The 12,064-nt window shown below is 44.0% G+C and overlaps 1 protein-coding gene across 1 annotated transcript in view; it reads right to left on the bottom strand.

Moving 5' to 3' along the window:
- The window catches only part of LOC137910289 (SH2 domain-containing adapter protein F-like), a 63,893-nt gene extending 52,037 nt beyond the window's left edge, over positions 1-11,856 (bottom strand). Inside the window, exons 1-2 of the mRNA XM_068754767.1 lie at positions 11,434-11,856; positions 314-446 (exon numbers count right to left, since the gene is read on the bottom strand). Of these exons, the coding sequence (XP_068610868.1) occupies positions 314-446; positions 11,434-11,856 (556 nt within the window). The remainder of the gene's footprint in view (positions 1-313; positions 447-11,433) is intronic.
- Between the last annotated feature and the right edge of the window lie 208 nt (positions 11,857-12,064).

The raw sequence follows: 12,064 nt of genomic DNA, 5'->3' as shown, positions 1-12,064 counted from the left end.
ATGTGCACAATTAAGCAGTAAAATAAAATACAATTACAGGTTTGTGGACGTGCATAATGTCTCGGAGCCAAGTTACTGTTTTTGAAAATATTTTGATCTCTTTTATGGCACACAGGTCATGATTTGGATTTTCCTATGCCTTTCATGAGCTGCTTACATTTGAGCCAATCTTTAAAATACAGACCACATCACACTGTAATATTTAACAATCCACAATCCAAAGCGACAGATCAATCATTTTGAACTTGAAACCTGTCATTAATAAGAAGCAAATGTGGCAAGGAGGAGCTGGAAAACGTAAAAATGTATCTACCTGCCATCATCTTCTGAGCCTCATACGGCTCCATGTAGCCGTCATTTTCTGTCGTCACTTTTTCTGTACTGGTCTGAGTGCCCCCGGCCTGCTCAGCATCGAAAGGGTCCGCATAGTCTTCAAGGATAATGAGCTGCAGAGGGGGGAGAAGAAAATGAGGAAAGGTGAGATGAAGGGAACAAAAAGGGAACAAGCAAGAAGGGGGATTCATTTTGTTGCTCTGCTGAACACAACAACAACACGGGCAAGGTGTCAATAGAAACCTGTGGCTGATGCTGCTCAGGATGGGACAAAGCGATACCGAGGCATGCTGAGAGATAAAGGGAGAAACACGTAACTATATCACCTTAGCTCTGCATGCCTCAGCACACCACCATAATGCCTCCGTACTGAGCCTTACAGCACCCCCCTCTGCTCCTGCTGGCCTGTCTAATTACATGATAGCCAAGTGACAGGCCTAGATTTCAAAAGCAGGAAAAAAAAAAGACCACAACTTTCTGAGGAGAAACAATTTGGCACATTTATACTGAACTGGCAGTGAGCCACGGCTAATTGCAGTCTTGCTCTTTTGAGCATTTTGCGCAGAAGATGGCAATTAGATGGATGTACTAAGACCCAGAAACACAGCTCAAGCCTTTCGGGAGTGGAGCAGCAGTGCCTGTCTGTGGGGCCTTAGGGGGGTATTTCTTTCTTGAATTGTTGGTGTCATCTGCCAGGACACCAATTCAACAGTAAAGATTGTCTCTTTGGCAGAACATTAACTCCCATGCGGGCAATCTGCCCACCTGGGCATTTGATCTGAAGAGGGAGTGAGACGGACTGAAATAACTTTTTCTCTCCTGACAGTCTAGTCTTGCCAATCAGTGGGAGGAGGAAAAGAGCAAAGCACATTTTAGGAAACAGGTTTCAGACAAATAAGATAATGATTAAGAATGCACCTAGAAGAGCAAGCAAACCACTACACCCTTCTAGTCATGTGTAAACACACAATCACTCGTCTGGCTGACGGGATTGGGTGGGGCAGTCTAGAGATCGGCTGAGCGTTCGTCATCCCTCCGCTCAGCCAACTATCCTGTAAGGAACCGCTGTCCGTCTGTCCGTCAGTGAGATTCCGCTTCCCAGCGGCAAACCCTAACTGCAGGGCCACCCATGAGAGCGCCATAGACACACACACAGACGTCCCCACAAGCACTTGCCAAGCCTCAGGAAAGCAAGACAAATGGAAACCAATACTCTCTTTCAACTTGGGGATTTCTCTTTGGCTGGAAAAGAGTAAATCATTTTACAATACTGATCAAGGACAAGTGTGACAAACAATGAAACAACAATCATCCAGAGATGACGGCATATCCCCAGGACACCTGTACAGAAAACAGAAAATACAGAAAATACATTTTAAATACAATTTATTTGGTGAGCATAAAGAAGTGTACTGTTTTTGATATAGGCCAGTTGAGAATATTAAGAAATATCTTGTTTTGTTTTGTTTTGTTTTTAACATGAAAAAAGGTAGAATATCTACCGGTAGTTTATTTGCCATGCTCTAGTCTAGAGAAGATGAGCGCCGCTTAGCAACATCTTAAAAGTCAGGATTCTATGGAAACTACACAAAAAATAATAATTTGTAGAAAGTTCAAAATTAGGAAAGGCCTAACTCGATACCGCGATCGCCATACTGTGTGTACAAAGGCTGGTGAAGACAGTTGTTTGTGAGATTTGCTGGACTATATCTCACCCTCTTATCTGAGATTGAAAAAAATAACTCAATAAATACAAATAATGTGGTGCAATAAATTCTGGATAGTCCCCATAAAGGTGATCATTTCTATGATGTTTAGTGTAATCAAATTCCTACATGGAAGATTTCCACGATGAAATATTTGTGCAGTAGGAGCAAAGGAATTCAGAACAACACATGTTCCACGGCAGCTACTGTATACTAAATCCGTTTTCAACAGTCCTTGTCCATCTGTTTCGGGAAAAAAATAGAACTTTTTTTTTCTGCCGCAGCGTAATTATAGGTTGCTTGAATGTTTTGCTTCTGTGATGCAGGGGGGAAAATTCCAATACAAACACTGTCCTGATTGTTTTCGTGCATCCCAATTATTCCGATTTTTCTTGCAAGTTTAATTAGAATCATAAAAGTCAGACAGGCAGCATCCAACCCAACCACAAAACTCCGCAAATAGTCCATCGCAGCCAAAGTGCCATTGCCATTGCAAACCGTGTTTCATAAAACAGCAACAATCGGTAGTCACGTGAGCCAAACCTACCTCGGATACAGTCATTGTCAACACAGCTTAAACCCGAGAATAAATATCCCTTACAAACATGAATCACCTAAATGGGAGGGTTTAAAGCCAGAGCGCATTTCAATGCGGTCTGGGAGGCAGGGAGGCGCGAGGTCTGAGACCATAGACCACAAATGAGCTGAAACACGCCGAATACAGCATATCACATTCTCTTATGCCTTATTCACAGCCTATGTCACTAGAATATAAGTCCCTGACAAGCTTTTCAAAATCTAACATTTTGCAGACTCTGAGTCACGGGTTGAACACGCTTTTAAGCACCTGGCTGGTGTTCTGATCGCTAATTGAAGAACCAATAACCTGCCCAACAACATTTGAATGATGTACAGTACAACAAAAGCATGTCTGTCATGGCAGCACGACGATGCAAATGTGCTACAGTGAAGCTTTCTAATGGGGGGAGAGTTCCTGAGCCTCAAGGTCATGAAGCGCTCCGCCCGAAGGATCACATTCATAACTTCTCAGCGATGTGTAAATCCACAGTAGGAATTGTCACACATTAGCAGGCAAAATTCATTCATTCATTAATCTTATTACTTTTTGCCGACACAAAGCCTTCCTAGGCGTCGGGGCTACTTCGAGCACCCCCCCCCCCCCCCGGAAGGTGTCATCACCCAGCTGCTGCAGCTTGGTTAATTCAAAGGAGGAGGGTGTGGTTAATCTAGCCAAATTGTTCCAATGTGTCCTTTCTGTCCCACCGAGCCGATGACTAATTGACAACAGGAAGTGCTTGGCGGTTGTGAGGAGAGGGGTGCTAGAGAGAGGCTGCATTTGCCTGGGGGGGGACACACCATCTGCCTGCTGGCATGCAAGGGTGTGTCAGAACTGCAGCCAAGGTATGCTTGCCATGAAAGCAAAATTCCTCCTCAGCATAAGACTGCAGTGCCTCAGTACGTCATTGCTAAAATTAAATATGAATGTCGCATCAGGCTTAGGCCATGGCTCCGTATTAATTAGGTCCGGAACTTTCTTTCCCAGTTGAGCCACGTCTCTGGCATCTGGCAGCGGACTTCTTGAAATGCAATGCAGCTCTCAGGCAATGACTTCAAATCAGTGAGAACAGCAGGGAACATTGGCCCAGAGAAAAGCGCCTGCCACAGCGGCGTCGAAGATCACGAAGGTTGCAGGATTACATTCTAAGACGAGCGCCTTTTAAACGCTTAACGGATAAGGGAATATGCTCGGCGAGGTCTTCGCATAATCAGGTGCTCTTTTTGCTTCTGAGAATTTCAAAGACTGCATTATTTGAAATTGTAGCATAGACGCAAATTTAGTTATGATAATTGGAAAATGGTTAGCTGCATTCTGCTTTTACACATATTGAGCGAGCCACGCGTTTGGCGTTGGCATTTTACCGAAATAAACAACCTTAAGCAAATATTAAAACAGAACATTTATATTAACTAGACAAACATGTTAGACATACACAGAAATGAAAATACACAAAAATCAGATTTCCTGCTGATTAGTGTAGACAGGAACATAATATTATTTGCCACGGCTGGTCCAGGAGGGATTCAATATGTCAAGGCTGAAGCCTCCCTGAGACGGCTGGAAAAGTCGGCATGCTGTCGAATGAGGGAGGAGGGAAAAAAGGAAAGAGGACTGACGTGTGTGATTTATGTCTCACGCCACAAGGGATTGCAGCCACTGATAACCTAATACAATCCAGTGCTTAGCAGCTCAATTGCATTAAGGCCGTTCGAAAGGCTTTTTTTTGCTGCTACTGCTCTTTTGTTCTTTAGTGTAACCAAAAAAAAAAAAAGACATGCCACTAACAGTGAGAACTGAAAGCCTCTTGAATAAAAAGAGGAAACCAACAAAGTGAGAGGACAGACAGAGCGGCCAATCATAAAACATGTTTACTCCTCCAGATGGATGAAAAGATGTTCAAAAGTTCATGAAAGCCCAAACACAGCAAATTGAGCATCACTGAAGTGCTGCCGCTGATCGCGCCTCCATTTTATCTTTGTCTATAAACACGGATGGATGGTTGCTGTGTGCTATTTACTTGGCCATCATTTTCGATAAAGAACATAAGCAAAATGCCCCCGAAGCGCAACTAATTAAGCAAGAATGACACACATGCACACACACACACACACACACATCCCTTTAAGTTTCAGACCACATTAAATGCTGGATCTTTAGATCCCTGCACTGTTTCCATGTGGGTCGGCTTCTGCTGGGCAGCTGGGCTGAAGCCAGTTCTTTTGGCAACAACTGATTTAGACTGTTTGGTCACAGTTTGCATAGGAATGCATCCAGATGCAGCAACAGCCCGACTGATACCCTGCACTGCACTTCAGTGGGACATCCGAAAAGCAGAAAATCCTGGAGTAATAAAGTCTGGACTCTCCCCCCGATTCTACCTCAGGAACATCAACAGACAGAAAACATTTCAAAAGAAGCCCATTGGTTCACTGCTAAACCCGAACCGATCTAATGTCATACTGCAACAATACTTCACTAAAACATGGCTTACACTGATTAAAAACCACGGAACATGATGATAACAATGTTGCCAAACAATCAATTATTCATAATCAAGCCTTGTATTCTATGACAGGAACATTTCCTCCGGAGAACTTTCAAAATTACAAGGTGAAGCCAAAAAGAATTAACAGATCAAATGTAGTCAATAAGGTTTGGACCTTCAATGTGAAAGTGTCTTTACTGTGACTAAACAAATCACCTTGCGGTTTTAACCATTTTCATATTTTTTTCCACTGCCCTTGTGTCCAAATGGGTTCACTGCATCAGTACCAAGTCATGGAAACACATTCCACACAGCTGGACCTCCAGTGGAGAAAGGGGAGGAGCCAGTGTGCTGCACCCTATGGAGGTGTTCTTTATATGCAACAGATATTCAAGATTAACTACTTTAGGACACGCTTGACCAAATCCAATTTCCTTCCTCTGCCCCAATCCCCATTTGATAGATTTATTGGCAGTGTTTCTGCTAAACGTGGTTAGTGGTGCAGTACAAGAGTTCAGAGTAGTTTAGGTGCCACCACACAGCATTGTAATTTTACAATAATGAAAATCTCAAGCAGATGTAAAAGAGCGATTTTCCTGCAACAGCTTGCCTCGTCAATATATTTACAATTATTATGCACTTCTGTTATTTTTACTTGCGAGTTATTAGAGTGAAACTACAAAAAATATGCAGACACATACTCGCACATCATTCCTGTATCACGTTACCACAATAACACACAGGCAAATACTATGTTTTATGACACTCTTAGAGAAGGAGAGCTTCTTGAAACAGCCTGAGGAGCACCATTAAGGTGGAAGGGCAATTTATAGGACAAAAACATATTGAACTCTCGGGAAGGCTCCACGTGGTGGAGATGCACAGGCCGGGATCCCTGCATGTCGTCTACACACCAACAACAGAGCAAGTGTTCGGGGTGGCGTCCCACAGGGTACACAGCTGGTACACAGCTGAGCAGGAGGAGTGAGGGACCGGCAGGAGTCCACAAAGAGTTCTCAATGGAATACCAACTGCTTCATGTCAGCAGAATTCCAACGCCTTGTATGATTACATTGATAACCCTGCAAGCAAGCAGTTAACCGGCCAATAGGGGCAAGCACAAACATGTCAAGTTTAAGCGGGAATGTCACCAAGTTGTAAACACTTCCTGTCAGGAAGGGAGCACTTCCTTAATCCTGGAGCAACCAAACCATTCCTTATTTTACCACCACACAACTGCAGATAGTAGCTTTCTCTTTCTCTCTCTCACGTACCATCCAAAATAACAGGTTATGTTAGTTGTGAAAAATAAATACAAAATATGACCTCTTGTAAATCGCAGATGTTTTAAAACAGACAGGAAATGATTTGCTGGACTCATTTCACAGAATGAAATGAAATGCGAGTTTGGATTCTAACTGAAAAATAAATTGAAGTGCCCGGCTTCCTGGAGTGCTTTCAGATTAGAGGCCAGCTCTGTTTGCAAGACGGAAGTCTGGCGGCCTCCTGCAGTGTGGCACAAAACAAAAGCTCCCATTCTAACACTATTCAACACGATTTCTGCTTATCATGTCATTTAGGCTTGGGGCTCAATTTGTTCCCTTCTAATCAGTATGTCACGATCTGCCTCTCCACCAGCGCTGCTTCCTTTTAGACCCTCTCACACACACACACAGTCATTACACAAAACAGATCCATGTGTCCACTACACCCCTGGGACCAGAGCTGCAGCAGTCGTCTGCAGGCCTATTGTGACCTGGTCGAATCATGTGACCGATGTTCCTGCACAAAAAGCTAAAAAAAAGCAAATTGAGCAGCAAACACAACAAAAACCCATCGGGAGTCTGTAAATGGCAAAGATAAACCCCAGATGGATGGCAAAAAGAAGGGAAGCAAACAATGACTAAAGGCCATCGTTTCAAAGACCTGTAACTTACAACCACATGCGGTAGAATGGTTGTGTATAAGACCCAACCCTGGCCACACTCAATGAAACTGGATGACAGTGCTGTCATGTAAATGTGATCGGATGTGCAAATTCACAAAGACGATATCTTGATGAGAGGCTGAACCTTTCTGCATGCCATTAAATCAGCATTACATTATGACTTCCAGTGTGTCCGCCACGACAGGATGACTTCATCCCCATCCCTGAGAGGCGCGGCTTAAACATGCTGGTGCTTCCTTCCTTTCAAAGAGCCTTTCCAGGATTATTTGTCATGTCACAGGAATCCATTGTTTTGCTTTTTTGTTACGGACAGTAAGGCTTGAAAAAAAACAACAACAAAAGTGTCTGGCATGCAAAGCACATTTTTTTGCATTCTGGCCAGTGAGAAATTAAATCAAAAGATCTCGGCTTCACTCGTCTGGGGTGACAAAACGCTTTAGCCTTTAAGTAAGCAGTCATGGAAATCAATGTGGATAAAACAGGAAATAAAAATTTCACAATCATGGTCCTGCAACGAAATAACAGTCTTGTTCTCACAAGTAAGAGTAGCCATAGCAACACATTTAATTTTTCACAATTTATTATAATTATTAAACCACATAAATCAGGCTGGTATAACCATAGAGCAACACCGCCAGCCTCCATCGAATTCAGGGAACATTTCAGATACTGGCCCCGATGATATAATCACTAGCAAATACAAAAAAGACATAAAGTACATTTTACTCATTGGAAAAATAAAATAATATCAGACGCACTGATCTTCCAGTTTGGGGAAATCGTTTCTATTTAATTGGTCATTAAACTGATCAATAGGCCATGCATAATTCTTATCATTATTCTAAACGTTTGAGCTTGGTATGGCAATGAAAGCATTTTCCCATGGCTGAAAATGTCTTCATGCTTCGTTACTGGGAACGGTTGTCTAGATTTTTCAAGTAGAAGAAGAATTGACTTCACGAATTAAACACAAAATCTAAAATCCTTAAAGCAGCCATGGAAGTTGAGACGAGTTAACGACGCCTAGAAAGGTTTCTAACCGACAAAGAGTAGGTCTTATATTCAGAAACAAGTTTGTTTCTAGGACTCAATCAGAATGTTGGAAACATAAATAACTGCATCAGCCTCATAAGTGCTTTGTGGTGGCAAAATAAAAATACAATCCAAGAAAGATCTTCCTTAACCTGAGGTCTAACTTTTAATTGAATTTCATTCTATAATGTCAACTTTTTTTTGAATTACATAAACACATTTTCATACCGGATCAAAAATAAAACTGTTGTGGTGGAATCTTTTTTTTAGGGTTTTCTACCTACAGCATAATCAATAAAGATGCTGCTCAATGATGCATGTAAGAGATGTGGGGGAACAAAACAGGAAATGTGTGGATCCTGATCCCTCCGTTGACTTCCCATCCGCTGGCTAGACATCCGATCCGTTTCCAGAGATAGTGATCAGGTTCTCTGAGTCAAAGCTGCACCCCAAACCAGACAGGGAGCCAGAGTTCTATTGGACCAGGTACCCAGGTACACAAAGAGAGCCTGATGAGGGAGGGCCATGACTGCTACCACCTGTCACCACGCTTTGCTGCTTTTGTTTACACATTCCCGAGTTGAGCTTGTCATCACTTTCCTGCGTCCTTGAGAGAAGTTGGGCGAGAGCTGAGTGGAGCAATGAGCTGAAAGACGAGGCCTTTAATTAGCTCCAAGACAGAATGATAATTGATCATCTCCCTCAATTCACTCTACCGTGAAAGGGCTCTGCATCAATAAAGACAAAACACATCACAAAGCCTTGAAATGCGTGAAATTATACACTTATTTTAAATATCAGAAACGTTTGCCGCAGCAGATGTGTAACATCTGTTTCTTTTGTTTGGTTTTTGTCTTTGCTGACAATCAGGTGAATAAAAACGGACAAGAGAAAATTCACTTGATGCCAGTATCGGCGTTCCAGGCATTGGGTAAGTAGTGATATAATTAGCATTCATGAGTCAAGTAATTAAAACATCAATGTGACCAAGCAGTGCTGTTAAGACACCTATGTGCACTTTCCAGTCTCCAGGAGTCAGCGTTCTATCTGTGTCCCAGAAAGAGGCTGCAGATACTTTCACGCTCACGTCCAGTGAGAGGGTGAGTGGAGGCGTACATTCATCCACGATGCACTGAAGACACTCGATCCCTCAGACCACATTCAGAGTCGTGACCGAACTCTTTAGGCAACGTGAACAGATGTGTCCCAGGGCATTCTGGAAAACCGCCTGACGACGTCCTCCGAGAAACAGTGAGAGGAAGCCTGAAAGACGCGCAGTCTGAATTCTGTGATGCGAACTACAGCTATGTGTAAGGCCTCTCTCTCTCTTTTCCAAGGTGAGAAGCAGGCATTTTGAATTCTTCCTCTCATTTCACCATTGGAAACATAATTTGAGGTGATCAGCCAGGAGACTTTCCAAGTCATGCTGCAAACTTGATTTTGGCCCTCTAAGTGTAAAACAGAAACTTTTACAAACCCTAAAAAGGATGAACTGACGACAGCAAAGAATTATTATTGCACAGACCCCAAAAATCAAGTCATGGTTCTCTGTCAGTAAAGAGGCAGAAACTTTAAGGGTGAAGCCTCGTGCGTTCCACGTGGTAAATCTTCCCGAGATGATCAATATAAAAAGGAGCACATGTTATCATTATCAACCCTCTCTCTCCGATACTAAATCAATGTCATCGCTCGACTAGACCCTTTTAAACCCTTTATCTCCACATGTCGCTTAAGGCCACCAGCGGTGCAGTCATTTAGCTCATCGCTCACACCGTTAGCTGTGCGGTCTTGTCTGTTTAAGCCACATGCATGAACAGAGGAAAAGGAGGGGCAGATGCAACTGTATTCCTGCCAGTGGAGCTCAAAATAAATTCAAATTAACACGAGACAACCAATAATCTGTTAAATTGGCTTTGAACAGCTGCAGCAGCCAAAAAAGACTGTCAGCTCTTGCTCTGCATTCGAATTAGTGATGACAAGTAGGGGATTATATAGTAAACCTGCACACCCAGTCCGTGAAGGCCGTCGGACAGAGAAAAATGACAGTTTGGAGAAACAAGCAATTGTGCGGGAGACAGCTTAATGAGCTTTGCATTTGCTTCATGAGCTCTGAGTGAAGGACGGTGGAAACGTGTGCTCTTTCCTCGACACCTAAACTCCTGCTGCAGGCTGCAGATGGTGTGAGACAGAAATAAAATAAAAGTCTTCAACCAGATGTTACACCCAATCCAGATGTTACACCCAAAACTGGTCACCAGATTATCAGAGGATCAACACGAACGACCACAGAGTAATCAATTCACGTATCACAAATGTTTTTTAGGAAAGCCGGAGCACCTAGAGGGAATCCACGCATGCACACACGCACACACACGCACGCACGGGGTGGCGCAAAGTGGTGCAAACCCTGGCTATAACCTGGACCTTCTTGCTGTGAGACAACAGCGCACAAATCCACTGACACGATGTGGAATAGAAACACACAGATCACATGAAGTGGTAATCAGGAATCTCTGGCTCAAATTAGAGCCCTATATTCATAAACCCATCACAAATAAATATTCCTTATGCAGCAAAAAGAAGATTCAGTAAAACCGAAAATGTATTCAGAACTATAAATAAGTCTGGATCACATTGCTGCACAAAGTATGGAAAAGATCACACATTTGTAGTTTTTATACCTAGTGTGTGTGCGTGTCCGTGCGCGCGCGCGCAACACACTGAACGTTCCCTCCACTTCCTGCAGGAGGTTAGTCATCGTTAGACGGAGGGGCCGTGTCCGCGTGTCGCAACTCAACAAGTCCTGCCGGTTGTAACGAGTCATTCACAACAGGAGCAGGTCACGTGGTTCAGGAGAACGCGTTCGAGTCCTCGACTTAAAAACACCAAGACTAGTTATTAAACACCAAGTTATTAAACACCAGGACTAGTTATTAAACACCAAGTTATTAAACAAAGAGACTAGTTATTAAACACCAGGACTAGTTATTAAACAAAGAGACTAGTTATTAAACACCAGGACTAGTTATTAAACAAAGAGACTAGTTATTAAACACCAAGACTAGTTATTAAACACCAAGTTATTAAACACCAGGACTAGTTATTAAACACCAAGTTATTAAACAAAGAGACTAGTTATTAAACACCAGGACTAGTTATTAAACACCAGGACTAATTATTAAACACCAAGACTAGTTATTAAACAAAGAGACTAGTTATTAAACACCAAGTTATTAAACAAAGAGACTAGTTAGTGCGACTTTGTCTCACGAAGCTAAAAGGCAAACTGAGCGAGTTTGAGAGAACAACATTGTATTTGTTTTATGTCTCAAGGTGAACTTTGACCCACCTTGTCCTTGTCGGGGTCCGCGGGGGGGGAGCTCGGAGACTTAACAGCAGCCTGAGTGACGGCGACCCCCCCGCCCGGAGCCGCGCTGCTCTTCTCCACGGTCTCCACCTTGATCAGTCGGTGTTTCGGAGACACGTACTTGATGTCCGGTGAAGACACCGCGTTCAGGCCGGGGCCGAACGGGACGTTCCCTCCGGGACTGTACGGGTCCTCGAAGTCCAGCTCCTTCTGGAGCTTGTAGGCAGCGAGGATGTCCGGCGGAGCGGAGCTCGGGAAGCTCGGCTGCTGGTAGCCGGGCGCGCCGGGCGCACCGGGCGCACCGGGAACCCCGGTGTGGCAGTACCGGTAGTCCGGCTTCGGGAGCGCCGGGGGGGCTGCTCTGGTCGTCTTGAATCCGAGGTGCTCCTTGAACCACTTGGCCATGCTGCCAGCGCATCGCTCTCAGGTCCGGGTGAGTGGAGTCCGAGTCCCGCCTCTCCTGACGGCGGAGCCCGAGTCTGTGCGTCAAAGTGGGATCCTCGGGTCACCGGCGGAACAGCCGACCGGCGTGTCGTGCGATTCCGTCCGTGCGTAAAGAAGCGTGCGCGCCGAGGGGGGGGGGGGGGGGGGGGCGGTCACAAGCACTTTCTCG

This window comes from Brachionichthys hirsutus, chromosome 1, assembly GCF_040956055.1.
Source record: "Brachionichthys hirsutus isolate HB-005 chromosome 1, CSIRO-AGI_Bhir_v1, whole genome shotgun sequence".
NCBI classification, from domain to species: Eukaryota; Metazoa; Chordata; class Actinopteri; order Lophiiformes; family Brachionichthyidae; genus Brachionichthys; species Brachionichthys hirsutus.
This window is presented reverse-complemented; position numbering and strand designations above follow the sequence as displayed.